This window comes from Jaminaea rosea (assembly GCF_003144245.1).
Source record: "Jaminaea rosea strain MCA 5214 unplaced genomic scaffold BDZ90scaffold_3, whole genome shotgun sequence".
In the NCBI taxonomy this organism is placed as follows: domain Eukaryota; kingdom Fungi; phylum Basidiomycota; class Exobasidiomycetes; order Microstromatales; genus Jaminaea; species Jaminaea rosea.
The window spans coordinates 933,241-958,588 of NW_020289977.1; the positions used below are offsets into that span (position 1 = coordinate 933,241).

Below are 25,348 nucleotides of genomic sequence, written 5' to 3' on the forward strand. Positions count from 1 at the left end.
CTCAGCCCTCGACGTCTCCTTCCGACGCGGCCGGACAGGCGGGGACGAGGCCCAAAATTTCGGCCAGTCGCTCCTTCTCCATTCAATCAACATCCTCTCCCCTGCTTCACACGAGTCGGCCATGCTGAATGGAGAAGGTCCGAGAGGCCCCGCAGGTGGAATGGCGGCAAAGAGAAGAGCGTCTGGCGGATCAACGACCGAGGTCAAGCCCGGCGGCAACTGGAAAGCGCTGCGCAAGGTGAGACAATCAAGGCTCGACGCCTTCAACGGCCGACGTTGCCCTTGTTGACCTCGTCCATCCCTCCTTTTCCTTCTCCTCCAGACTCTCGATACCAGTGAGTCCCCGGCAAAAAGGCGCCGTAGTAGTATCACCAAGGGCAAAGCCCGCGCAATGGAGGACAGCCACGTCTCTGGCTCTCCGGCTCCCACCTCTCTCCCCTGGTTCGCTGAGGATCTCTCACCAGAAGATCTCGCCCTAGTCCGTAACGCCTCGGCCGCCGTTGCCTCCACCGCAACGGGCATGGAACCCTCATCCTCTTCTTCACAATGGACAGCTGGCGGCTCGTCGAGCAGCGCAGCAGAGGAGCGCCGCAAGAAGCAGATCATCCTTGGCGGGCAGTGGGATGGGGCTGAGAGCTCAGCGGCCAAGCGCGAACCTGGCAATTACATCGCTATCGACTGCGAGATGGTCGGTGTGGGGCTCAAGGGATCAGAATCCGTTCTTGCGCGGGTGTCCATCGTCAATTGGCACGGTCATACGTTGCTAGACCGCTTCGTTAGACCTATGGAGAAGGTGACGGACTATCGTACTTGGGTCTCCGGCATCAGGGCTAAGGACCTTAAGGGAGCTCCGACATTGAAAGAGGTGCAGGGCGAGGTGGCCGCTCTGATCAAAGGCAGGGTTTTGGTGGGACATGCCATCCAAAATGACCTGAAGGCTCTGCTGCTTTCTCACCCGCGCCCCTTGATCAGAGATACCGCTACTTTCAAGCCATTGCGGGACCTGGCACAAACCAAGCATCCCGGTCTGCGCAAGCTTGCCAAGCTCGTGTTGGGCATCGAGATTCAGGCGGCTGGGGAGGAGCATTCAAGTGTGGAGGACGCGAGGACTACCATGGCTATCTTCCGTACTCAGAAAGATGCGTGGGAGCGAGCTTTGAAGGGGGAGGGAGGTGGGAAGAAGGGCAAGGGTGTGAAGGCGGACAAGGTGGGAGCAGGGCAGCCTGCTGAGCCTGGTATGGCCAAGGGCGTGGCAAAGGAAGGAGAGAAAGTAGAGGCGAGAATGAGAAAGGGCATGACGGGGACTGAAGGAGGACGGAGCAAGAAGACTCCGAATGGATCGCTCAGCGCGACTGATGGCGTTGCGATGAGACGGCCGGCCAAACGCCAAGAGACGACGCCGGGATGGTGGAAGCAGGGGATTTAGAGTAGAGTAGACGCAATGCCTCGTATCGCAATGCCTCATATATCACGTCAATCAGATTGTTACTATGTTACAGTGCTTGTGCTCGCCGCAAGGCAAAGCGGGTATCGTCTAGGTGTCTCGCATGAACAATCCTCTTCTTCCCTTCACGTATCGCTACGCCCCTCTCTTGTCCAGCTTATCCGAGAAGACGTCCTTCGGCATCTTCTTCTCAGCCTCGGCCAACAAGCGCTTGAATCCCGGCCACTCCTTGAGAGCTTCACGATGCTTCAGTGCTGCCGGGTTGAGCTTTTTGCTGCTGCTACTGCTTGCTCGCAACTCGCTCTGCGATTCGCTGGGGTAGGCTGTCACTTGGAACCATTTCTCTTCGTAGTCGCTCCAGTGAGAGTGCGGCGAAGATGATGAGTTCTCTGGGACGACGGGGTCTGAAGGCGCCGCAGAGGGGGACTGCCAGTCCTTGGGCAGCTCGAGGCCAATGAAGGGAGCAACGTCCGAGAGGCTGGCATACTGCTTCTCCTTTCTCTTACTACCAGTAGCGCGATCAGCTGCTCTCTTGGCTGCGAAATGGACCTGCTCAACTGTGCTACTTCGCGCCACTTGAGCGGCTATGTCTCGATCCGTGAAGGCGACGTGGCCGGTGTTGATGATGCGACTCTGTACAGGTTCCTGTGAGGGCGATGGCGACGAGCATAGAGCCAATTGAGCTTCTTCTTCTTCTCTTTCGCCGTCCGTCTGCCCTATCCTCGACTGCTCACCCTCAGTACGCTTATCCACTTGAGCCCAGCTTCTTCCGGCTTTGGAGCTCGTCGTCCTGACCGCTTCGCCGTCTCGTCGGCAGCGCGCTCGGCCTCGCGGGCAAAGTGAGAGGCAATGGCCAACGTGTGGACGATGTTTTCGGGATAAAAGCGCGGTGTCCGGTAGAAGAGGACCTCGCGCGATGAAGAACGAGCGAGGGAGGCGCTTGGTATCATCTCGATTGTGCGACGCCGAGGAGTTGAAGAGCGGGGCAGAGCGAAGAAGCGCAAGCCAGGCAAGGCAGGCAGGCAGGCAGGCAAGGCAGGCTGAGGGCGGACCGGCGGAGATGAAATCGATCCGACCGACAATCCTTCGTCCAAAGCTCGTCTCCGTGCAGAGAGCGCGCCGTCTGGTGGACTGACTCGGCGTTGGTTGGTTGGTTGTTGCTTCCAATCAATCGAGATCTAACAAGCACTTCTCGTCCCTGCTATCATCTCCGCCCTTTCCCAACGACGACGACTCTCCCGCCTCGCATCACAAAAGATGTCTGGCATCAAAGACGCTCTCTCTAGCGCTGCGGAAGCCATGCATCTCACCGGCGGTGCAAGCTCAGAAGAACAGCAACAGGCCACAGGCAAGGGCGTTACGGCTCACGTTGATGAAGGCGCTGGCTCAGATGCCGACGCCGACGGAACCAAGGCAAAGCCCTTTGCAACTCCTCTCGCAGCGCTACTTGCCCTTGGCCCCGAGGCTACCGTCCTTGTCAAGAAGGCGCCTACTAGCGAGCCTGCTCCCGGTGAGCAGCCCGTTGCTACGGATGCTGATGGATACGTGAGTGCAGCCAACATCCCCCTCTACCCCAGATCCCGTGAACAGACTTTCTCACACACACTCTTTTGCAGGGTCCCATCTCTGGCGCCGGCTTGAAGCGAGCCAAGAAGTTCTATGAGGCTGAGAAGAAGAAGCAAAAGAAGCTTGGCGAGCAAAAGGCCGCTGAGGCAGACAAGGCGGGCAACGATCAGCAGCGATTGCAGGATGCGAGAAAGGTCACCCTCGACCCCGTAGACCGCTCTGCCTACGGCAAGATCAAGATTCGCAAGGGCATCGAGAACCGCGACAAGAAGATTCGGGTCTGCGGCTGGGTGCATAGGCTTCGCTCCCAGAAGGGACTCATCTTCATCGTGCTGCGAGACGGGACTGGCTACTTGCAGGTCGTACTCTCGGGCAAGCTCGCGCAGACCTTTGACGCTCTCACTCTCACCAACGAGTCGTCCATCGAGGTCCTCGGCACCCTCAAGGCTCTCCCTGACGGCAAGAGTGCCCCGGATGGACACGAGCTTGCCGCCGAGTGGTGGACTGTCTTGGGCAAGGCTCCCGGCGGAGATGACGCCTTCACCAACAAGGTGACCAAGGAGGCGGACCCATCCCTCCTGGCGGACATGCGCCACCTTGTCATCCGCGGCGAGACGGCCTCTGCTGTTCTCAAAGTACGAGCCTCAGTCATGGCCGCCTTCCGTGCCGAGTATGCCTCTCTTGGTCTCCTCGAAGTCACTCCTCCCTGCATGGTTCAGACACAAGTAGAGGGCGGTTCCACTCTCTTCAAATTCGACTACTACGGCCAACCCGCCTACCTGACGCAGAGCTCCCAGCTCTACCTCGAGACGTGCCTTCCTTCTCTTGGTGACGTCTTCTGCGTTCAGGAGTCCTTCCGAGCAGAAAAGTCGCACACTCGTCGTCATTTGAGCGAGTACACCCATCTCGAGGCTGAGCTCGCCTTCCTCACCTTTGACGACCTGCTCGAGCACCTTGAGCAGCTCATCTGCGGTACAATGGAGCGCGCCCTGGCAGACAAGGAGACGAACAACTTCATCTCTCAGCTCAACCCTGACTTCAAGCTGCCTTCGCGCCCATTCAAGCGCATGGACTACAAGGAGGCGATCAAGTGGCTCAACGAGCATGACATCAAGACGGACGAGGGGGAGCACCACAAGGTCGGAGACGACATCGCTGAGGCGGCCGAGCGTAAAATGACCGATGCGCTTGGCGTGCCCATCTTCTTGCATGGCTTCCCGAGGGAGATCAAGGCCTTCTATATGAAGAAGATCCCAGGCGATGAAGGGTTTACGGAGAGTGTTGACTTGCTCATGCCTGGAGTTGGGGAGATCGTAGGCGGTAGTATGAGGATTTCGGACGAAAAGGAACTGCAGGAAGCGTATGTGCGTGAGGGCATTGACCCGAAGCCATACTACTGGTACCTTGATCAGCGACGATATGGTACCAGCGAGCACGGAGGGTACGGTCTGGGCGTGGAGAGGCTGCTCGCTTGGTTGATGAACAGGTGGACTGTTCGTGAGGCTAGCTTGTACCCGCGCTTCACTGGCAGGTGTACCCCTTAGGGTGGTGTCTGAAGACGAAGCTGCCATGTCTAGATATTGCTATTGTGTTCATTGAGAGCAACTTGGTTGGTACTCCGCAGATTGAGCTCAAGGGGTGTGAGAATGGCGAGATTGCCGTTAGCGTGAGCCATGAGTCTGAGCGTCGTCGGCTGTCGGAGACGACGGGGACGGCGCGGCGCCGTCGTGTGAGCGCTGCCTCGTGGCCCGAATTAACGACCGCCGACGTCATCTGCCCACTAGGCGAGATGAGAAGTGGAGCTCTCGATTCGACTGGGCGGAGGACTCGTCGTCCGCATAAGCTTCGTCGATCCGGCCTTCAATCCTCCATCATCTCAGGCTCAGGCGACACCCAGCGCGCTAGACGCAGACGTAGAGACAAGGCTCGATCGCGATCTTGGCCTTGGCTACTCCACAAACGCAAGCGCACACACAAGCACAAGTGGCGACTGCGAGGCAAGCAGCAAGACGACGAGCAAGCTGCGTCCATTCACAGCAAATAGAGCTGTTTCTCGATCCAAAGGGACAGCCGCCGCATCTCTAGCAGCACCAGAGGGTCTAGTTTTCGTTTCGTCCTACTCCACCTCAACTCCCAGCAACCAAGATGTCCAGCCACCACCCTGATTACCAGCATCTTGATTAATTGATCATCTTCTCTGCAGCCGTATCCTTCATCCTTGTCCATCGTCCTTCACAACGAAGTTCTGCATCTCGCAGTCGCCTTTGCTCAGCCAGACTGGGAAAGGAGACGCGATGCGTATACAAGGGCTTCCACCATACCCTACGCCACTGAGTGGCGATACTGGAACACTACCTTTCTCTTCGACGAACGGCACTTCGACGACGCCTTTGATCTCTCCTTCTTCACATTCGTATATCCACAAGCAGCAGCCAGAGAGCTCGCCGTCGTTGCACACAGCCATGGATACGCCGAAGGCTGAAGTTGCGCCAGGCTCTTTGTCGTCCTCAGCATCCTTTGCAAAGGCCTCTCCCTCATCGAGCAACGATCCTCTCACAAATCAGCAAGACCCCTTTGCTGCGGGCTTCGCGTCTTCATCCTCGTCCTCATCAGCCTCGCAGCCAGACTACTTTGGTGGCGGCCACACTATCAGGACAGCCAGCCCGCTTCCAAATTCCATTCCTCCTGCTACATCAGGTTCTTCGACACAGCAGTCATCGTCTGCACAGCATCCTTGGGCTGCCATGTTTGGGAAAGGTGACGGAGCTGCTACACCCAGCGTACCATCCACTCCTGGTCCGTCCATGGACTCGTCCAGCCTGAAGCTTCCATTCGCGCGAGCATCCTCACTGAAGTCTTCGACCCTCGCAGCACCGCCCAAGGGTCGAAACGAGGGTGCTGGTCCAGGTCCTCGATCGATTCCCGTGAGCTCATCGACTTCACTTCCGATCCCCTCCAAGAAGCCCACCGCTACCAAGGCCAGCGATGACCACTTCGACGGTATGGACTGCACTCACTTGGCGAGCCTCCTCAGCAAGGCGCCGTCAGATCGGGAAAATATTCTCGTCATCGACATCCGGCCTTCTACCTCATTTGCCACTCGACACATTAAGGGAAGCATCAATATATGCGCTCCGAGTACCTTGCTGAAGCGGGCGGGTGTGACGGTAGACAGGGTGGAAGACTCGATGCTGCAGTGCGATGACGATCGAAGAAAGTTCTCTGCGTGGAGAAAAGGGCCAACGAAGGACGCTCAGTCCAATGACCAGCCTTCTGGATCATCATCGTCTGACTCCGAGGGCGTCCAACGTATTGTCGTGATTGACACCGACACGACGTCTACAGGCGAAGCGGGCAGGCCGGCAGCAGGTGGCGGCGGACCTTGTCTCATCGGCATGCTGCGTAAGTTTGAAGCCGCGGGGTACGCTGGCCACCTCAGCTGGCTCGTTGGCGGCTTCGCTGGCTTCTTCACCGTAGCGAGCAAGAATGCGAACCATCTCCTGGAGAGTGGCGAGTCGGCATCGAAGGAGACGAGCGAGTCCAACGGGACACGATCGGCCCTACCTGGCGCTCACGAACTCAGTAGGAAGGAATCAAGCTCTGCGGATTCGACGCCACTTGCTAGAGGTGGATCATTTGCTGCCTCGAGTGACGCCCAGTCTGCGGGTGGCAAGCCGTGCAGGCCGCTCAAAATGATGCAGCTTGGCGGTCTTCCCATGGAAGCCTTCACGGCCAATTCCACAACCGACCGCAGCAACAGCCAAAATCCTTCTTCCAACCATCGACCAACCGTAGGCGACGTCGGCGCCAGCAATCAAAATAGCTCTGCCTCATGTAATCCCTTCTTCGACAACATTCGTCAAAATCGCGAGCTCCAACACGGCATTACTGAGCGCATTCCGCTCGAGGTTCCAGCCGATCTGACAGCATCGCAGAAGGCTCTGCTGCCTAGCTTCATTCGCCACGTTGTGGAAAATGGAGAGAAGGAGCAGGCGCAGCAGCTGGCGCAGAACTTCTTTGACGTGGAAAAGGCAGAGCAGAGCAGATTGATGGCCACGATGAGACAGCATGCGGCGGAGAGTGGAATCGATCCGCGCAACCAAGTCTTCGGTGCCGCAGCGGCGGAGGCGTCGCCAGGCTCAGCTTCGTCACCTGGCGCTGGTGCTGGTCCGACACAGTTGTCCTCTGCCTACTCCCGCATCAGTGGCGCCCCTCCTTCGGCGAGCATGTCGGCCTCCTCGTTTCCTTTCTCCATCTGCGCCGCACTGGAGCGAGGTGCCGACAACAGGTACAACAACATTTGGACGTACGAGCACTCTCGCGTGCGGGTCCCGCCCATCGATACCGCTGCCAGCTGCGAAAAGGAGAGCGGCGGTTGCGGTGACTATTTCAACGGTTCCTTCATGGAGCCCCTCAAGCAGTATGGCGTGCATCGCAGCTATATTGCCACACAAGCACCTCTGCCAAGCACATTCGAAAAGTTCTGGACTGCTGTGTGGCAGCAGAATGCTAGGACGATCGCGATGCTCACGCGCGAGTACGAGAGTGGAAGGGTACAGAGTCACGACTACTGGAGCCAGAAGAGTCACGGTGACCAGTTGGAGATTCAAGTGCTTGAAGAGACGCATCTGGACGGGAAGGGGCAGCCGATTGAGAAAGAGGATGGAGTGGCGACCAAGTCTAACGGAGGCGGGAATTGTGATGGAGGCGGCTTCTTCGGGAATGTTTCCGGCAACACATCGTCGTCATCCTCGTCGGAGCCGGTGATGATCAAGCGCATCATCCGCCTGACGAACAAAGCCGAACCTCAGTCAGCTCCACGTCAAATCACCCACCTGCAGTACGTCGGCTGGCCAGACTACTCCATTCCTTCAGATCCGGAAGCCCTCCTCGTTTACATGGACATGGCTTCCCAGTCGCAGCTTGCCGCGCATACCGCCATGCGTCACGCAGAGGAAGCAGTCGCAGCACCCGGGCCAACGAAAAGGCGCGACTGGACCAGGGAGGCTGCCGTGGGGCCACTCATGCTGCACTGCTCCGCTGGAGTGGGCAGGACGGGCACATACATTGTTATCGACTCAGTGCTTGATGCGCTGAGGAGAGAGAGACGGAGAAAGGCAGGTCTGCCGGCCCTGCACGTTTGGGACCAAGGCATTGATGACGCGGCTGTTGCAACAGAGAACGGCACTAAAGACGTCGAAATGGCACCTGCTGGGCCGGCAGCGCAAGCTGAAGAGGAGTCTCGCTCGCAAGACTTTTCCGTACCGCAGACGCCGGAGCGCACTGCATCCACTTTTGGCTGGCCACCAAAGCTCGACCTCGGTGCTGCGAGTGCGGACCTGTCTTCGCCAGCAGCAGCACCCATGGCTACCCTGCCTGGGCGACGTCGTGAGTCATCTGCGTCTTCATCCTTCTCTTTCCCACCCTTCAACGCCGGACCCCGCCGCTCTTTGAAGCGGGAGCTCTCCCCCTCTGCCGCAATGGAGGACGTTGAGGTTTCGCGCTCCAGCAGCGTTGACCTCGACGGTAAGAGTGAAACTGCGGCTGGCTCAGAGGCGGACGGCGGCTTCTTTGGTGGGACCGACAGCCCGAGGCCTTCTCTTGCTGCACGACGGTACCGATCCAACTCGTCGTCCGACACGGCGGCCTCGTCTGTCATTGGCAGCGAAGACGGCGTCAATGGTGGCCACATTGGCAGCGGTGACTCTGTCCTATCTCCCGCACCTCCTGCGGCGAACGCCTCAAACGGAGCATCGACGCAGGCTCACGGCTGGGGCTCGCTCGGCATCTCACAGCCAGACGGGATGGACACGCCTTCGCGCGCCATGGACGGGATGAACTTGGGTTTCGGTACGCCCACCTCAGCCAGGTCGCAGAGCAGGGCCGCGACGCCCAATGTGACGGCCCCCGCAGGCTCTGTTCCTGCTTCTGCTGCTGCCACGGCAGGCGTGACGAGCCCACGCAGGCGACCCAGCAGTTCCAATCCGGCAGCGGTGCGCTCCCGTCGGCCGACGACGGGTAGCAGTAGCCTAGGGTCAGCAGTTGCCTCTGCATGTTCGTCTACCAACTCCTCCCCGCCAGAGTCCGCCTCCGGCTCCTCCGGTACGTCGTCCTCCGCGAACCTCGACACGATCGATCTCATTCGACACGCGACGGACGTGGCAAGGGAGCAGCGCATGAGCAGCGTGCAGACTCAGCGACAGTACGTCTTTTGCTACCTGGCCGTGTTGCATGGTGTGTTGAGGGAGGGGCGACGTGAAGGGTTGGAGGGAGCTTAGAGATGGGCGCTTTGATTGGTGTCTGGGAGGACTAGGGCCCGTTCGCAGGTTGTTTCGTGAGGTCCTTTGCTAGCGGTCGCTACACCCGTACATAGTAGTTCTACCCGCCGCCTTGTGCTACTCAACATAATGCTCATCATCATCATCATCATCAAGAGTCGTTTCGTTTGATGCCTGCACTGCTGAGACACACACTCCGGCGATGCTCCCTGCAATGCTGGGCTTCTAGTCACGTATGCATGTAGATGAGTTGCAAGCAGTCGATTGCCGAACGACACTTTAGGATCCAAAGACAAGACGAAGACGAAGGCGCGCGTCAATTGCTCATGGCAGACAGGGCGTGAGCGAGACTAGGAGACCGTGACGAATAAAGCGAGGACAGGGCGGCTGTATGGGGGTTTGGTGAAGGTGGGGATAGGTGGGGCTGTACGAGGAGCGCGGCTGTCCGGGTCGGTGAAGGAACATCGTGCAGCCGCGCATATTAAGAGGTTCGGAATCGGTCCGAGCGAAAGACAGTAGCTTGTGCATTCTTGACCTGTGGCTGGGCTACCAATCAGGGAATAGTTGCGCAAAGTGATCCGGCGCGTCCATGATCCCATAGGTACTGTAATCCGCCTCCTCATATCTCTCAAATTGGCTCGCATCTCCATCAGTCGCAACCGTCGGCAAGTAAGGCGCAGGAATTTCCCTCCTGTACAACCTATCCCAGTCCACCTCGGCGAACCACAAGTGACCAAAGATGTCCTTGCTCCCACGGTGCAGATTGCCAAAGCGCTTCGTCAAGTCGGCTGTGAGGAGATTCTTGAGCAAGTCCTTGGCTGCCGCTTCAAAGTAAGGTGGATAACGGACCTTGCAGGCGATGATCTTCTCATATAGCTTGATGGGATTTCCGTCTTCGGTGAAGAAGGGCGGATGGCCGGCCAACATCTCGAAGAGGAGAACGCCCAGAGCCCACCAGTCGACGGACTTGTTGTACCCTTTTGAGGAGACAATTTCTGGTGCCAGATAGTCAGGCGTACCACAAAGCGTCCAGGTGACGTCTGGAACCCACTTGGCGAATCCAAAGTCTGTGATCTTGAGATGTCCGTCCGCTCCAAGCAAGATGTTCTCGGGCTTGAGGTCGCGGTAGACGAAGCCATTCTGGTGGAGGTAGTCGATTGCGAGGGCGACCTCTGCTGCGTAGAACTTGGCGACGGGATGCGGGAAGCGTTGTGACTTTCGAAGGAGGGTGAAGAGCTCTCCGCCGGGAACAAAGTCCATAACCATGTAAAGGTATGTCGAATCGGAGAATGTGCCCCAGAGGTTGACGAGGAAGGGGTGACGCACCAAAGAGAGGACGGATCGCTCTGAATTTGTGTGCTCGACCTGCTTCATGCGCACTACTTGCTCTTTCTTGAGCACCTTGATGGCGTAGAATCGCATATTGTGCTTGGATCGGACGAGGTGAACTCGACCGAAGCTGCCCGTTCCCAAGGTTCGCTGCAGCGTGAAGTCGGCGAGGGCGTAGCGTCCGCTCAGCTTGCGACCGGTCTGCGCCAACTGCTGCTGCTGCAAGAGGGCGGCCTGCGCCGGGTCTGAAGGCACTGCTGCTGCAATGCCATTGCCATTGGACGATGTGCTGGCCATCGCTGCACCAGATTGTTGGTGGATATGCTGCTGCTGCTGCTGCTGCTGCTGCTGCTGTTGTTGGGCTACTTGCGGCGAGCTCATCTGGGACATGTCGGATGGCATGGCCGATGAGAGGGACGAGAGATAGGCAGAGGGATCGTTGACGTAGTCTTGGTGATGCGACTGCATCGTGATGCTGCGTTGGCTGCGTAGATGCGACTATTGGTGCGAGGCGATCTAGAGGGGACGATGTGGAGCCCACAAGCTTGAGGGTAGTAACTTTGCTAGTGACCAGCAGGCCAGGAAGCGACGAGTGCTAGCAGCTCGCTTTGCTGTGAGAGCGATGAGGGTCTCGATCGACCTTGACGAAGATGTCTTGGGAAGGTGCGGCGAGGCTGCGAAGAGCGCGGAAGGGAAGCCGATGGGAGAAGGCCTTGAATTGCCTCCGCGAATAGAGTGCCTGAGAAAGCCTGCTCGCCCTGAATCCTTGGGAAAGTGCACTGATTAGCGACGTACGATTCGCGAGAGAGCAAAGAAGAAGAAGTGACTACTACGCCGAAGTCCTTGGGAGTGGAGCAAGAGAAGGAAGGAGGACGAGGGAGCAAGAGATGGAGTCGCGATGTGTTCTAACTGACAGGACGTCTCGACACGACAACGACAGTGTGCCAGCGCCCTCGCCTCTTCTCCGGTGTATGTCCATTGCCCGTGCCCCGGCCTTCCTGCAGCTCAGGCGCGGCGGGCGGGCCTCGACGTCGGATAGATGGTCGATTCGACGGCAGGCCAACTTGGCGTCGGCGTCAAGATGCTGACATAAGCACGCGTGAGAGCGTGAGCGAGGGTGGGAGCAAGCTTTCGAGCATTGAGCGTCAAGCGTTGAGATCAATTGGGCTCGTCATTCGGATCAGACCACATCATGAGGACACCAATGGCCTCGACGAGCCGCGTCAAGCTGGAAAGCTTCGTCGTCTCCAGCAGAAGGGCCGTATCATCAGCACCCATCGCTGCTGGGCGATGCTTTGTCTCCCTGCCACGTTGCGTGTCTACTTCATCATCAGCGCCATCGCTCCACGACCCTTTCCCCAGACCGGCCCACGCAGCATCGCCACCGCGTCTCAACCCCTGGCGAAACTTCTCGACCACTTCCAATCGTCGCTCTCAACCATCACCACCTGTATCTTCTCTGTCGCAGCAAGAGTACAACAGCCTCTCGGACGACGTCTTTGACTCTCTTGTCTCCCAACTCGAGCACCTCGTAGACGAGTCACCCGATGGAGCAGAGCGCGACTGGGAGATTGAGTATTCGCAGGGGGTCCTAACCTTGAAGGTGCCGCCGACTGGGACGTATGTCATCAACAAGCAGCCCCCGAATAGACAGATTTGGCTGAGTAGCCCGACCAGGTGAGTTGGTGCGCTGCTTGCCTGGAACTTGGGAAGTCGAGACGCAGCTAGCTGATTGACTGACCGCCTACCTGTCTGCTTCTTCACAGTGGACCAAAGCGCTTCGACTTTGCTGGTCCTGAAGGCAAGGCTTGGACGTGCACCAAGGACGGCCAGTCGTACACGCTCGAGGGGCTTCTCAACGAGGAGCTGAGCAAGGTCTTCGGACAGGAGGTGACCGTCCTCGAAGACGTTGAGTAGCAGTGTCTTAGGACAGGACGACGAATTAGCCCAGTGCAGCAGTCAGACGACATCGAGTAGGAGGAGCACAAAGAGCAGAGGCAAATGTATCAACTAGAAGCAACTCGGCGCAGAATGGTGATAATGGTAGTGTCTATGGTACAGAAAGCGAAATCAAAGCGAGATGCTGAGAAGCAGAGGATGAAGTCCTTGACAGCAAGGATGGGCCTTCATTCGTATGCTCAAAAGTCCATTGCCGCTGACGAGGTCGGGGCCGTCCTCGAGTTGGCCGAGGCTACGTGACTCGCAAAAAGGTTCATCGGCTTGGCCCTGCAGGAAGGGGAAGAGAGAGAGGCATCAGCGACAGTTCGACGAGACGCACAGGGCGCCATACTCACTTGTTGTGGTGCTTGCGCTTGGCCAAGTTGAGCTTCGACGTGCAAGGTGAGACCATCGAGTCGGTCGGCGAGTAGAAGTTTGAGGCCGAAGCAGCTCGAGCGGCCAGAGGGGCGGTGGCCCTCCTGTGCCCTTCCTCCTCAGTCAAGCTCGAGACCATGCCATCCTCACGTCTCTTGAGCACCAGCAGACTCCTCTTTGTTGAGGTCTCCTCGCCGCCCATGGCCGACGCAGCCTCACCGAAGGACTGGGCAGTTGACGGAGCGGCGGCCACGATCTGGTCCACGACCATCGTGTTTGCGGGCAGAGTCTCGGGCGTGGCGAGAAGGCGATGCTGCACTTTCCGGGCCGAAGAGCGCGATGCAAGGAGCTTGGACAGGCCTTGATGACCTACGAAGACGTCACCACGGGGTGAGGAGTAGATGACGTCCGAAGCGAAGACGCTTAGGGCCTGGGCTTCGTTCGGATTTGGGGAAGCATAGAGCTGATGAAGAGACAGGCGATGAGGTTAGCGAAAGAGGGCTGAAAAGCATGCAACAAAATCTTGCTTGCTCACCTCGACGAGGGCTGCGAGGACCATCTGTTCCTCCTGGCTGGCCTCCCTCTCGGGCAGGACCATCGAATGCTCAGGAGCCATGCCTGCAGCGTTTAGTTTGTTGCTGACCATCTTGAAGAAGGAGCAGAAGCTGTGAGTAGCAGTCGAGTCTTGAGGTTGGCCCTGAGGTATCGGTGAAGAGATGAGATTGAGAATTAGTGTAGAGAGATGAACGAAGGCGAGTGAGGACAATCGAGGTGCGAATTTGAGTGCTTCGATGTGTGGCTGCAGCCGGTGACGCATCGTGGAGAACGTCAACCAACACTGGATTCGGCTCGGCCTTTTGATTGCTTTGGGCGCGGCCACAGAAGCCACGCGCCGAGACCAACACTAAACTCACTCAAGCCGGTCCTGTTCCTCCCTTCTCCTCATTCACATTATCTCCGATATACCCTCTCTGCGCTGCGAAATCATTCACGAAGCGTCAACCTCAACGCTTCCTTTCATCCGTCTCACTGCTCTTTCAATACCCCTTCTTCTCACTCCTTCCTCACTCTACATCCTCACGACCCTCTAATTCCCCGTTGTCTGGCTCAGGCAGCCATGTCACTGACTGCCTCGTCTTCGTCGTCGCGCTACCTCGAAGAGCGGATGCTGCCAGGCAACGAATGCGCACTCACATATGCAAAGAGCCCCGCAATGCTCAGCGCACAACAGCAAGACCAGCCAGCTGTTAGCCCCCGTCTGAACAATAAGGAGCCTTTTCGTCCCATGACGCGCAAGATGCTTCGAGCCGACGCAGGAAACGAGTCGCTCCCTCTCCCATCACCTTCACCTTCTCCGTTCACATCGCCGATACCCCAGCAGCAGCAGCAGCAGCAGCAACAGAGGTCTGTCACGGTGGCTCTCCCAAGCGTCAATACTACGCCTCATGCAACACCGCGACCAGAGAGGCCAGCATCTCCCGTCCGCCCAGTATCAACAGCGATGAAGCAGCCAGCGCTGCTTCGCTCAACTTCACCAGTCAAGCTCAGCTCGCCGAAAGTGGCACGACCCATGGCCGCGGACACGACAGCTACGATACGAGCATCCAGTCCCACCAAGGCGCGAGTCATGGGTACGACAGCTACGGGTAGGTCGAGTGCAGCCCTCACGAGACCTGCGTCTCCTGAGCGGCCATCCTCGCCCGTCAAAATCAGAGCCAAGATCACAACAGGCGTGTCACCAAAGCGCAAGCAGGACAAGAACGCGCCGCCTCCAAGGCCAAACATCGTGCGCAATATGTCGACGGCAGTCCAGGCTACACCGATCGCCTCGCGCGTTCAGTCGACCTATGTTGGGAGCCAGGGCTTGGGCATCTCGGTGGAAGATGAAGCGTCTACGCGCTCGTATGAAGAGGACAGCGAGGCATCTGGGGCAGAGACGAGCTTTGTCTTCGATGGAGCGAGCAGTCGAGGTGCTAGCTCGACAAACGCTACATCAACTGCACAGAAGGATGCCGTCACCGTTCATCTGCGCCTGCGCCCGCTGCCACCTCAAGAGCCTTCAGCGTGGGTAGCCAACCCTTTAATGGCCTCCGTCACCCTCGATGCCGGCGTAGGAGCAGGTCGCTTCTCTGGATTGGGCAACCACAATTTCGATGCTGTCCACACCGGTTCCTCAAATGATGGCCTGTACAAGACCCTCGCTCGCCCGCTCGTCCACTCGGTGCTCAGCGGCTTCAATGCTCTCATCTTCGCGTACGGTCAGACAGCCTCAGGCAAGACGTTCACATTGTCTGGCGACGAGAAGTCTGGTACGGAGGGAATCACGCAGAAGGCGATCAAGGACCTCTTCCGCGGCATTCGTGCATCCAAGAGGGAGCGCGAGTGGCTTGTTCGCTGCAGCTGGCTCGAAGTGTACAACGAAGGCGTGAAAGACCTGCTTGAGCCGACAAATGTACCCCAGGTGCGATCTTCAACGACTCGCGGCACTTTCGTATCGCCCCTCTCGGAGATTATCGTCACCTCACCACAAGCCGTCTACGCACTTCTTGAGCAAGGCCAAGCCAACCGACACGTCAACGCCACTGACTGGAACGAGAAGTCTAGTCGCAGTCATACTGCGTTCAAAATCGTCGTGGAGAGCTGGGCACGCGGTGCAGACGAGGCGGCGTCGTCGGGAGACAAGAAGAAGGTTCGCATCTCAGAGCTGGTGCTCGTCGACTTGGCGGGATCAGAAAAGTACGTCACGCAAGGCGGCAAGGAGCGAAGAGCGGAGGGAGCAAACATCAACAAAAGTCTGCTCACACTGGGAAAGGTCATTTACGCCCTTTCGGAGCGCACAAACGAGGACGAGGCAAATGCTACGCCTGGCGGGGGAGCAGGAATGCACATTCCCTACCGCGACTCGAAGCTCACTCGCATTCTCCAATCCTCTCTGAGCGGCAACTCCAAGATTGCCGTCGTGGCTACCCTCAACCAGTCAGTCGGAGCACTCGAAGAGTCCCTCTCGACGATCAACTTCGCCAAGCGCATCAAGCGTGTGCGCCTCTCTGCCAAGCTAAACGAGGTGGATGCGCCTGAGCTCATGAGTCAGGAGACACAAGCCTTGATCGTAAAGTATCGCTCTGAAGCCGACATGCTTAGACGACAACTGGCGGAGGAGAAGCAGATGAAGGATGAGCAGGTGAGGGCAGGTGTGGATGGGCGATGTGTCGAGTTGGAAGAGAGGCTGAGGGAGATTGGAAGATTCGTTGTGCGTGGCGAAGGAGACGAGGAGGATTCAGAATTCGGCGAGGATGATAGTGACGACGGTCTCCGGACACCCGTGCGTACCTCGCCTGGAGAAGAGTCGTCCCATCTCGACTTTACGGTCCCATCTTCGGTGCTGAGGCAGCAACTTCACGCAGCCAGGCAGCGCATCGTCTCCCTCCAGTCCAAAGCAGCCACCTCAGCACCCGCTCTTCCCGCTTCTGCCAGCGAGAAGGACGCTCTCATCGCGCAGCTACGTCAGCAGCTTGCCGAAGCAGAGATAGCCGTTGAGGCCAACTCGCTCCAACCCCTCCCGAAGATCCGCGAGGACGTGGAAGCAGAGTACAATCTCAAGCTCGTCGCCGTGGAAAAGGAGCTCAAGGAGGCAAGACTCTTTGCGCAAGAGTGTCAGCGGGAGTGCGAGAGGTTGGAACGCGTCAACCGTAGGCTGGTGGGCTTAGCTCACAAGGAGACCGCAGGGTTGGTGGAGAAGTTGAGAAGTGAGGCAGGCAGTCCTACAAAGAGGGGTGGAAGCCCAGCGTCACCCGCTGCTACGCCTGTTGTGCGCAGGCTCAAGGGCATGGCCAGCCATTCGGTCATGCGGCCGAGCAGACCGGTCTCGGTGCTGGGTGATACTGGGCTGGGAAGGTCGGATCTCAACGGCGCACCCAAGCCTTCTGCAACGAGTGGGAACGAAGACGATGACAAGAGCCCCTTCAGCACTCCCCGAGCTACACGGGCGAGAGGTGAAAGGCCGCGCACTGTCTACGGCGGCGTTGCTACGCCCCCGCCGGCCAATACTGCGATTTCTCATCCGCAATCGTCCCGGCGTCCCCTCCTACGCAGTGGTACTGGGTCCGGGACGCGCGCACGAAGTAGCAGTGTTGGTCTGCCCGGGAACGCGACTGGTGGACTAACTCGCAGCGATACGGTGGTCATGTCCCTCAAGAGCTTTGCGGCCAGTGGTTCGGGGGGTAGCGATGACGAGAATGCGGATGAGAGCGCCCTGCTTGATTTCTGAGCGGTGACAGGGGGGGCGAGGCCAAGACCCGGGAAGTGGACTGGGAGAACGCCCGCCGCCTGTCGGCGATGTCGGGCGAGAGGGGGACTTTTGCTTTGTTTTGCTTTTCTTTGTTCATCACGCATGGAGACTTGCGCACATTCGGGATCCTATATATACCTTTGGCTTTGCTGCATTGCTGCTTGCCTGCCTGTACCTTACCGTAAAGATCGCGAGAGGAAAGAGATTATAACGACAGTGAAGTAGAGGGCTGGATGACACGGAGCGTCTAAGAGAGAGAAGAGGAAGTAAATGAAGTGGAGATGGTAGGGGCATGTGTGTAGCAAAGACGCCTAGACGAAGACAACCCGATGTATATGCGACTGATGATCAGCCACTCTCACAAACTCGTACTCAATGTCAGCTCCCTCGCATGAATACCTAGCACGGGAGTCGAGCCCGCACAAAGTACCTCCAGCTGCGCCAAGTACCGCTGCACCGCCTCCGGGTCCTTTGCCGTTCCCGGCTCGGGGGCAGGCAGACTAGTCAGGATGACGCTGGTCGCCGATGAGGAGGAGTGGGCGCGGAAGAGTTGGTTGAGGATAAGGAATTGAGCCTTATTCGGGAGCGTGTTGAAGCTGAGAGAGGGAAGTGTGGTCGAGTTGCTGAGAGAGGTGGTACCCGATTTCGAAGACGAGGCGCTGTCGAAGGGGTCCTCGGCCACAATGGAAGACGAAAGTGGGGAGCGGGTTTGGCTACTCCTGCTGCTCGCCCTGCTTGCTGAGCGGCTCGGGGGAGGAGAGGAGCGGCTAGAGAGGTGACGCTGCATCTTTGAGCGATCTGACGCCTTGAGCGTGCTATCGCCCTGCCCGTCGTCTCCTTCCTCAAGTCCCCGGCGTGCGCTGCTTCGACCACCTGACTTGCCAAATCTGAGGCCGCCAGGGTTCGCCACCGTCCCATCCGGCCTGACGACGGGCGTAGAAGCCATGGACCCGTACGAGCCAGGTCCAGGCGTTGTTGTTCCACCATTCTCGCTGCTGTTTCCATATCGGCGCTGTTGTCGCAGCGTAGGCTCGTCTGGCAAGCCTCCGACTCCATGCGAGTAGGAGCGTCCTCTGCCTGAGCGGAAGCCTCGGGGACGGGAAATCGCATGCGTCGAGGCGCTGTTTGACCTCGTCAGATGGCCAGCAGGACCACCAAAGAGGCCGTCCTCGCCAAGTCTGAGCAGCTCGTCACTTAGCCCTGACCCATCGCTATCTCCATCCGAGCCAGAGTCATCATCGTCCTCAACGTCCGAGTCGTCCACTCTGGGCTTAGCGCGGGGATGGGACAGCCCGATGCGAATGTTGCGCTGGAAGAATTCGAGATGCTCTGGCGGCAGGCTGTACCCGAGCAACTTTTGCTCACGCTTGCTACGCGGCGCTCCACTGGTCCCCGCGGACGGCTGACCAGGGATATCCGTCGCCTTCTCCGAAGCTCGCTTCGCCGCTGCGGCCTGCTGAGCTCTTGCTCTCTCCTCTTTGCGCAGCTTTTTGAGCGAGTTCCACCAAGGGTCGCTGCGGAGGGCTTCCTCCACGTGAGGAGGTGGAGCAACCACACCTAGCACGATGGCCTCATAAGAGGAGACGGTCTTGTCTGATAGGCAGAAGACGCGCAATGAAGCTGGAATGCGAAGATTGTCCAGGAGAGAGCGAACACGGCGACGTTCCTCGTCTACCTCGCTAGCCTCCTCGACAAATACGGACACTCGGAGCTTGTGAGACTTCCAGGTGCCGGTCAAACTGAGAATGGTGCCCAGCTGCAGGACCATGGTGTACGTGTCCCATGCATGCTCCGTCTGCGAGTCCGAGGATGCGATCTGGATCGGCCAGAGGTCGATGTATTGTTTTTCGGTGCTCCTCTCGTAGCGATGCTTCTCGGATGGCCCAGGTAGCCGCATCATGTCAAAGCCGTACGCAACGGCCACGGCTTTGTTCAGCGCCAGGGCGTCCTCGATGATGCCGACGTATGAGTCCCCCATGATCGGAGATTCGCGACGAGTAGCGTCTGTGGGAAGGTGCTCTATGCTCGCCCCTGTCTTGCCCTCCGATACAGCATGAGGGCCACGGATAGTGACGTCACTGCCTGCACTGCCACCGCCACCTTTGGACATGTTGTGAGATATGTGGGCGCGCAAGTCTCGTGGGAAGCCCAAGACGACGATGTTTGGGCGCATGCCGCCGAGACCCGCCGAGAGGATGAGGCTGCGAGCCCCTTGTCGTTCATCGGGCGCGATGACGACGTCCACGAACGCCTTGATGCCGCTAAGGTCAACCAACTTGAGCCATGCAATCTGCTGCTTGCGCAGCTCAAGCAGACATTCGCTGAACTCGCCCTTGATGCAGTGACCGAGAACATACAGCCCTCCCTTTTTCAGCGAGTTGCAAAACATCAGGAGGTTCCATTCCGAACGAGGATTGTTGGCCAAGAAGAGAATCTGCGGGCGCCAATGCTTGAGATTAGTCTTGCGCTCATCCAGGCGAAGCAGGTGCTTGCGCGTGAGCCAGTAGTCGATGTTGCGCGTCACATCTCCCCATGGCTTGGGCGGCGAAAAGATGTGAATGGCAATGAACAGGAGCACAGAGAGCAGGATGCAGCCCGATGCCGCCATGCCGTTGGTGAAGAACATGGCAACGAGACTGGCAGCGGCGCCTGCTGCGGCAGTATAGATGTTGAAGTAGGGGAAAGAGGGCCTGAAGCTCGGAGCGCCGCCGGCTTTCAAGGCGAGACAGGCAAAGCTGAGCACTGCAAAGCATAGCAGGGTGATAAGAGTGACCAGCTGGGCGATGACGTTCACCGAATCGACAACGAGGGTGACCTGACAGATCAGGTATGTCGCCACGATGCCAAACGTTGGGGTGTCGCTTTGCTCGGTACCCTGCGCGAAGATGTCGAGGACGGGGAGTAGGTGATCCCTGGCGATGGCTTGCAAAACCTTGCCGCATGCCTGGATACCCATGAGGGCTGAGAAGGACGTCGTTGCGAGAGCGCCCAGCGTGATGACGATGGGCATGACTGAGATGTCGCCCATGACGCCTATGTCGAGGTAGAAGCTAGTCCTCGCCGTAGTGCCAGCCAGGACGACGAGTACGACGAAGTAGATGGTGAACGTGCAAAGTAGCGACCAATGTGTTCCCTTGGGAATGCTTTTGCTCGGCTTGCGTAGATCCCCGCTCATGCTCGCGCCAGCCAGAATACCTGTGACGGCCGGGAAGAGGACACCAAATACGCTCGCCCACGACTCCGTCATGTTTGCGGACGATGAACCCGCAGCACCACGGGTGAAGTGAGGCCAGAGGTTACTCTGCAGCGTTTCGAGTGACCATCCTGTGTAGAAAATGCCTCGCTCCTCGTCACTGTAAGGCGAGAGGAGTACCGATGAGACTGGGATGGACAGGATCGAGATGCCAAGAATGACGGCCAGGACCATTGTTGCCTTTACGAAAAGGCGGGACCCGACCAGGCAGACGACCGTTGAGAGAAGCAGCACGAAAGACCCGTAGAAGAGACTCCACCACGGCCCCTCAGGGATGCCGATGACGCCGCCTTCCTCCCTCGACTCTCCAAAGGCATCCGTGAGCGTCTCAACGAATCCGAGGGCGTTGAGACTAGCGTTGAGCGATTGTCCCAACCAGAATAGGAGACCAGTAGCGCCTCCAAATTCTGGCCCCAAGCTGCGTGACGCCAAGTAGAAGATGCCCCCCGCCCTCACAACGCCATTGGTAGATATGGCTGAGATCGACATGGACGTCAAGGCGTCGATGGCGAAGCATACGATCAAGAGGGCGATGGAGCCGATGAGCCCCGCCTGACCGAGCACGAAGCCGAAGCGCAGGAACATCATGATGCTGAGGATGTTGAGTGTGACGGGCACAAAGACGCCGTCCCATGTTCCGAGCTTGCGTGGCGCATCGCTTTGGGCGAGCATGCCCGTGTTGCGTCTTCCTGTCCTCTCAAGTAGCGGCGCGTCAGGGCCAAGGAGCTCATCGAAGACTGGTTCGTGCTGCTGGTAGCTCAGGGCGCCATCCTCCGAGGGCTGCTCTTGGGAGAATGAAACATTCCGCCCGCTTTTCCCGGCTCTACTCCCACCATTCTCCACTCCCACCATTGATTGCGGCCGTGAACGAACATCGTCGCTATCAGGGTAGCGGGCAGTGGCAGCAGTCGCGCCTTGGCCGGCGAAATTCGACGAGACTGCCTCATGAATGCTCTTCCTGAGCGGGTGAGGTGATTTGGGGCGATCTGACCGCTCAGGACTGTTCTTTCGTGAGTAAGAGGGGCTGCGTATGCTGGGACTGCCTCGAGTGGAAGAGGAGGATGAGGCTGCTACTCCCGCTGCTCCTCCTTCGAGGTGGGCCGGTGTCGTGGGTCTCTTGAGGGCTGCCGATGGTGGCGATGATGGTCCTGCAGCGCTAGCATTCGAGTAGACTGAGGCTCGTTGAGACGTCGTATCGTAAGAGAGTGCCTCCTCTGCCTCATCTTTGCCCTCATCGACTGGCTCTCTGCGTAGGAGCTGCTGAGCGAGGGCCTCGAAGCCTTCGTTTCCCTTGGACGATACAAAATGAGACATGTCTGCGGAAAGCTGCCTCAGTGAGAGGCCAGCTTCATTCCTATGTGATGCAGCGACGTGATGGGGGCGAGGAGATGATGGAGGTGGCGGTGATGAGGATAGTAGCTCCTAGTCCAAATGGCCGCCTTTCGCGTGGCTGCGACGTCAGGGCAACCAGTCCAACACCGCGCCAAGCGACGACTCGACTCCACCTGCCGGAGTTGATCTTGCTCCCTCGCACGGCCGGCCAAAAGCTTCTTCCCGCTTTCTCATCCCCGCATCACCGCGAAATCGACAGCATACAGCGAGCATGGTCATCGATGCAAAGATCAAGTCAGCTGCACAAGAGTGGCTTCGTCAAGATCCAGATGAGTCCACTCAAAAACAGCTCAAGGATCTGCTCGAGAGAGAAGACGCTGAGGCCCTGCAACAGGCCTTCGGGAGCCGCCTGGCTTTTGGCACGGCCGGCTTGAGAGGCGTCATGGGTGTAGGACCCAACAATATGAACGTGAGCTAAGGCAAAGCACGGCAGAGTGACAAGTCTAACTAAACGTCTCCTCAATGCGTGCCTCTCCTCTCCCGGCAGCGCCTGCTCATCCGCCAAGCCAGCGCCGGGCTGGCTCACTACCTCCTGGAAGTGCAGCCTCACTCAAAGGCCAAGGAGCAGAGCGTCGTGATAGCCTACGATGGTCGCCACGGCAGTAAAATCTTTGCGCAAGATGCCGCTGGAATCTTTGCGGCCCTCGGTCTGAAGGTCCGCCTCTTCGATCGCGAAGCCCCTACACCCTTGGGAGCCTTCGCTGTCAAGAGCTTGGGCACGGCTGCCGGAGTGGTTGTGACTGCATCGCACAACCCGCCTGCCTTCAATGGGTACAAAGTGTACCAGACTGGGGGAACGCAGATCAATGCGCCAGTTGATGGGCTCATTGCGGGACACATCGAGAAGGTGGCTGCCTCAGGTGAAGGGCCAAAGTGCTTGAGCTTGGACGAGGCCGAGAAGGCTGGGCTGCTCTCGTACCTTGGTGTCGACACATTCGAAGACTACGCGCGTCATGTCACTGCCTTCCTGTCCCCAAATAAGCCGTCGTCAGAACAACTCGCCCGTCGTCACGCCATCAAGATCGCCTACACCCCAATGCACGGCGTAGGCGATCCAGTAGCCCAGTCCATCTTCTCGCAAGCAGGCTTCGATCAAGTCTGGACGGTAGACGAGCAACGTCGTCCGGACGGTGACTTTCCCACAGTCAAGTTCCCGAATCCGGAAGAGCCAGGAGCAATGGACCTCGTGCACGCGTTGGCCGACAAACATGGTGCGCATATCGCCATTGCGAACGACCCCGATGCCGACAGGTTGAGCGTATCAGCGAGGAACAAGCAGGGCGAGATGAAGCAGATGACTGGAGATCACATTGGCACGATTCTAGGCGATGAGCTACTCAGACGCGCTAAAGCGGCAGGTCGGGACATGAGCACCGTCTGGTCCCTCAGCACCATTGTCTCGTCGCGCCTGCTCGCCCGCCTGGCCCAGGCTACAGGCTCCAAGCACCAAGAGACCCTCACCGGATTCAAGTGGCTGGGCGCAGTAGCGCAGCGCTTGCAAGATCAGCAAGGCCAGCAATTTGCATTTGCGTACGAGGAGGCATTGGGCTATATGGTGACGAACGAGGTATGGGACAAAGACGGACTGTCTGCCCTGCTCCTGCTCTCGCTTCTGGCTGCAGAGCTACATGAGCAGGGTGAGACGCTCTGGACGCGCTTGGAGCATATCCATCGCAGCTGCGGTGTGAGTGTCACTTTCCCTCGTACCATCCCGCTGGGCGCAGGCGTTACAGGAGATGGAATCATGGGCAAGCTGCGCGGCAACCTCCCTAAGACAGTGGCTGGCAGGCCGGTGGCACTTGTTGATGACTTGCTCGAGAGGCCCAAGGAGCCTACTGACCCGACGGGCATCCCGCGCAACGATGTACTGCGCTTCTACATTGGAGAGGCGGACGGTAAGAGCCGGCGTGACATTGAGTTGACGCTGCCCCGGGTCATCATCAGGCCTTCAGGAACTGAGGTGAGTTGGTGTGGATGGAAAGAGTCAAGACCATAGCTAACGAATAGCGTTGGCCTCTCTTCTTCGCACAGCCAAAAGTCAAGGTTTACGCGGAGAGCCGCATCGAGACCCTGTCAGAGGGGGCGTCGTATGAAGCCAAGCTCGCAGAGCTCGAAAAGGACCTCGCCGAGATTGCGGACGCCTTCAAGGCGCTGGTGGCGTGACGAGCTCAGCTGCAATAGAACAGGGTATAGACCTGCATTGTCATTGAAGTCGCCTTTCTATTGCTGCATTGCCTCCCCCTCGAAAGTCCCTCTCGTCTTCCACCACAACCTTCCCGACTCATAGCTCCCAAGATAGATTCCTGCCCCTAGCGCGGTCCACGAGCTTCTAAGTAGCCCACCACGCCAGAGGGCTCTCCATCCTTCGTTGCGAAAGATGGTCGCCATAGTGTTCAATGTGCCTCCTTGCACGCATGGATCTGGCGAGGACGGCGAGGCAATCATAATGCGGGTCTTGGCGTTATCAATGGGCGTGGAGAGGGCGGCCGAGATTGACCCTGCGGCTGCGGCTGAGCAGGAGGCGACTAGGCCAGGCTTTATGATGTCCTCCCGTCGTGTCTTTGGCCGTGATGAAGCAGCTCTACTGCTCCTCGACTCATTGCCATCCAAAGTCTCCTTGCCCTTCTGCAGCACCTCTCCCGTCTCTGTATCACTGAGCGTCTTAACATTCCAGCGCTCAGAGAGGACGGCTCGAAACTTCTCATAGAGGGGGAACTGCACGGCCGTAAAGGGCAAGTTGCGACCGGCCAATGCCAGGTAGCCCCTTGTGAATGTTTTGACGAGGTTCTGCGAACCAGCAGAAGTAGCAGCCGCCTCCTGACTGGCAGCCTTGGCGGTGCGACCCACTGCAGTCTCGTTCAATGCTCGATCTCCTACCCGTTTCGCCGCGTCTGACAACCCAGCCGGCTGACCCTTCGTCACCTCACGAGCGGTGTCCCTCAGCGGCTTGCCTCCACCTTCGTACGACGAAGCCGAGGCTGCGGCAGCAGCAGCCCCTTTACTAGCCACCTGTGCCCTCTGCTTGATAATCTCTGCCGGTGTCAAGACCGCACAGCTCGCCAGCTCGGCCAGTGAGCTCGAGGTCATATGCAGCACAGAGCCGCTCAAGTAAGGCGCGAGGCCCGATTTGGCTCCTTCATATGAGGTGAAGAAGACACCTGCGGCTGGCAAGGTGGCGACGACTACGGTTCCCACGCCTTGGTAAAGGCCGGTGAAGAGGAGACGCCGTGTAGGGAAGCGTTTCGAGACGTCAGGCGCCTGAAGACGGGTCTTGATCGTGTCTAGCGGGTAGATGAGGGCGTCTACTGCCAATGCGGCGAGAGCACCGGCTACGACTGTGTCCATGGAAGCAGGCGTCAGGTTTTGAATGAGCGGGGAGGCTGGGAAAGTGTAGGAAGGTGGATGACGGGAAGAAGGCAGGAACAAGGGTCTCGGCGTCGTCTCGGCGTCTTTGTCAATTGAGATCGCTCTCAAGCCTCCACTCC

The 25,348-nt window shown here is 58.4% G+C and overlaps 12 protein-coding genes across 12 annotated transcripts; 7 read left to right on the plus strand and 5 right to left on the minus strand.

Moving 5' to 3' along the window:
- The first annotated feature begins 75 nt into the window (after window positions 1-75).
- On the plus strand, window positions 76-1,497 carry BDZ90DRAFT_231062 (hypothetical protein). The gene is made up of 2 exons (XM_025505701.1): window positions 76-238; window positions 323-1,497. The coding sequence occupies exons 1-2, from the start codon at window positions 161-163 to the stop codon at window positions 1,424-1,426; spliced, it is 1,182 nt and encodes a 393-aa protein (XP_025363673.1). The 5' UTR covers window positions 76-160; the 3' UTR covers window positions 1,427-1,497.
- A 64-nt stretch (window positions 1,498-1,561) lies between these two features.
- Window positions 1,562-2,444, minus strand: BDZ90DRAFT_231063 (hypothetical protein). Its single transcript, XM_025505702.1, has 2 exons — window positions 2,179-2,444; window positions 1,562-2,089 (listed from the first exon to the last, which is right to left on the minus strand). Exons 1-2 carry the CDS (start codon window positions 2,392-2,394, stop codon window positions 1,580-1,582), a joined length of 726 nt encoding a protein of 241 aa, XP_025363674.1. The 5' UTR covers window positions 2,395-2,444; the 3' UTR covers window positions 1,562-1,579.
- Window positions 2,445-2,628: 184 nt separating this feature from the next.
- Window positions 2,629-4,594, plus strand: BDZ90DRAFT_231064 (asparaginyl-tRNA synthetase; the record flags this gene model as incomplete). The annotated part of the gene is made up of 2 exons (XM_025505703.1): window positions 2,629-2,954; window positions 3,022-4,594. A coding segment is annotated over one exon (1,500 nt), but the record flags the coding sequence as incomplete, so codon positions are not given.
- Window positions 4,595-4,677: 83 nt separating this feature from the next.
- On the plus strand, window positions 4,678-5,179 carry BDZ90DRAFT_138372 (hypothetical protein). Its single transcript, XM_025503441.1, has one exon. It carries the CDS (start codon window positions 4,800-4,802, stop codon window positions 5,052-5,054), a length of 255 nt encoding a protein of 84 aa, XP_025363676.1. The 5' UTR covers window positions 4,678-4,799; the 3' UTR covers window positions 5,055-5,179.
- Window positions 5,180-6,012: 833 nt separating this feature from the next.
- BDZ90DRAFT_218306 (hypothetical protein) lies at window positions 6,013-9,288 on the plus strand (the record flags this gene model as incomplete). Its single annotated transcript, XM_025504360.1, has 5 exons — window positions 6,013-6,548; window positions 6,693-7,677; window positions 7,771-7,925; window positions 7,998-8,131; window positions 9,092-9,288. The coding sequence occupies 5 exons, from the start codon at window positions 6,013-6,015 to the stop codon at window positions 9,286-9,288; spliced, it is 2,007 nt and encodes a 668-aa protein (XP_025363677.1).
- A 219-nt stretch (window positions 9,289-9,507) lies between these two features.
- Window positions 9,508-11,531, minus strand: BDZ90DRAFT_231066 (kinase-like protein). Its single transcript, XM_025505704.1, has one exon. The coding sequence runs from the start codon at window positions 11,083-11,085 to the stop codon at window positions 9,835-9,837; it is 1,251 nt and encodes a 416-aa protein (XP_025363678.1). The 5' UTR covers window positions 11,086-11,531; the 3' UTR covers window positions 9,508-9,834.
- Window positions 11,532-11,821: 290 nt separating this feature from the next.
- BDZ90DRAFT_226319 (Frataxin) lies at window positions 11,822-12,534 on the plus strand (the record flags this gene model as incomplete). Its single annotated transcript, XM_025504705.1, has 2 exons — window positions 11,822-12,294; window positions 12,384-12,534. The coding sequence occupies 2 exons, from the start codon at window positions 11,822-11,824 to the stop codon at window positions 12,532-12,534; spliced, it is 624 nt and encodes a 207-aa protein (XP_025363679.1).
- A 76-nt stretch (window positions 12,535-12,610) lies between these two features.
- Window positions 12,611-13,728, minus strand: BDZ90DRAFT_231067 (hypothetical protein). Its single transcript, XM_025505705.1, has 3 exons — window positions 13,466-13,728; window positions 12,912-13,393; window positions 12,611-12,843 (listed from the first exon to the last, which is right to left on the minus strand). The coding sequence occupies exons 1-3, from the start codon at window positions 13,574-13,576 to the stop codon at window positions 12,756-12,758; spliced, it is 681 nt and encodes a 226-aa protein (XP_025363680.1). The 5' UTR covers window positions 13,577-13,728; the 3' UTR covers window positions 12,611-12,755.
- A 1,285-nt stretch (window positions 13,729-15,013) lies between these two features.
- On the plus strand, window positions 15,014-16,057 carry BDZ90DRAFT_217948 (kinesin-domain-containing protein; the record flags this gene model as incomplete). The annotated part of the gene is made up of 1 exon (XM_025504343.1): window positions 15,014-16,057. A coding segment is annotated over one exon (1,044 nt), but the record flags the coding sequence as incomplete, so codon positions are not given.
- Window positions 16,058-17,193: 1,136 nt separating this feature from the next.
- On the minus strand, window positions 17,194-21,870 carry BDZ90DRAFT_231069 (hypothetical protein). The gene has a single exon (XM_025505706.1). It carries the CDS (start codon window positions 21,783-21,785, stop codon window positions 17,577-17,579), a length of 4,209 nt encoding a protein of 1,402 aa, XP_025363682.1. The 5' UTR covers window positions 21,786-21,870; the 3' UTR covers window positions 17,194-17,576.
- Window positions 21,871-22,011: 141 nt separating this feature from the next.
- BDZ90DRAFT_231071 (putative phosphomannomutase) lies at window positions 22,012-24,150 on the plus strand. The gene is made up of 3 exons (XM_025505707.1): window positions 22,012-22,272; window positions 22,351-23,823; window positions 23,895-24,150. Exons 1-3 carry the CDS (start codon window positions 22,075-22,077, stop codon window positions 24,024-24,026), a joined length of 1,803 nt encoding a protein of 600 aa, XP_025363683.1. The 5' UTR covers window positions 22,012-22,074; the 3' UTR covers window positions 24,027-24,150.
- BDZ90DRAFT_138505 (mitochondrial carrier) lies at window positions 23,972-25,339 on the minus strand. Its single transcript, XM_025503442.1, has one exon. It carries the CDS (start codon window positions 25,206-25,208, stop codon window positions 24,084-24,086), a length of 1,125 nt encoding a protein of 374 aa, XP_025363684.1. The 5' UTR covers window positions 25,209-25,339; the 3' UTR covers window positions 23,972-24,083.
- Window positions 25,340-25,348: the final 9 nt, after the last annotated feature.

Bases quoted from the DNA above. Each gene is read 5' to 3' on its own strand.
- BDZ90DRAFT_231062 (XM_025505701.1), top strand. From the start codon at position 161: ATGGCGGCAAAGAGAAGAGCGTCTGGCGGATCAACGACCGAGGTCAAG. The intron at 239-322 runs GTGAGACAATCA...CTTCTCCTCCAG, and splicing joins ACTGGAAAGCGCTGCGCAAG to ACTCTCGATACCAGTGAGTC.
- BDZ90DRAFT_231063 (XM_025505702.1), bottom strand. From the start codon at position 2,394: ATGATACCAAGCGCCTCCCTCGCTCGTTCTTCATCGCGCGAGGTCCTC. The intron at 2,090-2,178 runs GTGAGCAGTCGA...TCGCCCTCACAG, and splicing joins AGTGGATAAGCGTACTGAGG to GAACCTGTACAGAGTCGCAT.
- BDZ90DRAFT_138372 (XM_025503441.1), top strand. From the start codon at position 4,800: ATGAGAAGTGGAGCTCTCGATTCGACTGGGCGGAGGACTCGTCGTCCG.
- BDZ90DRAFT_231066 (XM_025505704.1), bottom strand. From the start codon at position 11,085: ATGCAGTCGCATCACCAAGACTACGTCAACGATCCCTCTGCCTATCTC.
- BDZ90DRAFT_231067 (XM_025505705.1), bottom strand. From the start codon at position 13,576: ATGGTCAGCAACAAACTAAACGCTGCAGGCATGGCTCCTGAGCATTCG. The intron at 13,394-13,465 runs GTGAGCAAGCAA...TCTCTTCATCAG, and splicing joins TCCTCGCAGCCCTCGTCGAG to CTCTATGCTTCCCCAAATCC. The intron at 12,844-12,911 runs GTGAGTATGGCG...CCCTTCCTGCAG, and splicing joins AAGCGCAAGCACCACAACAA to GGCCAAGCCGATGAACCTTT.
- BDZ90DRAFT_231069 (XM_025505706.1), bottom strand. From the start codon at position 21,785: ATGTCTCATTTTGTATCGTCCAAGGGAAACGAAGGCTTCGAGGCCCTC.
- BDZ90DRAFT_231071 (XM_025505707.1), top strand. From the start codon at position 22,075: ATGGTCATCGATGCAAAGATCAAGTCAGCTGCACAAGAGTGGCTTCGT. The intron at 22,273-22,350 runs GTGAGCTAAGGC...CTCTCCCGGCAG, and splicing joins TAGGACCCAACAATATGAAC to CGCCTGCTCATCCGCCAAGC. The intron at 23,824-23,894 runs GTGAGTTGGTGT...TTCTTCGCACAG, and splicing joins TCAGGCCTTCAGGAACTGAG to CCAAAAGTCAAGGTTTACGC.
- BDZ90DRAFT_138505 (XM_025503442.1), bottom strand. From the start codon at position 25,208: ATGGACACAGTCGTAGCCGGTGCTCTCGCCGCATTGGCAGTAGACGCC.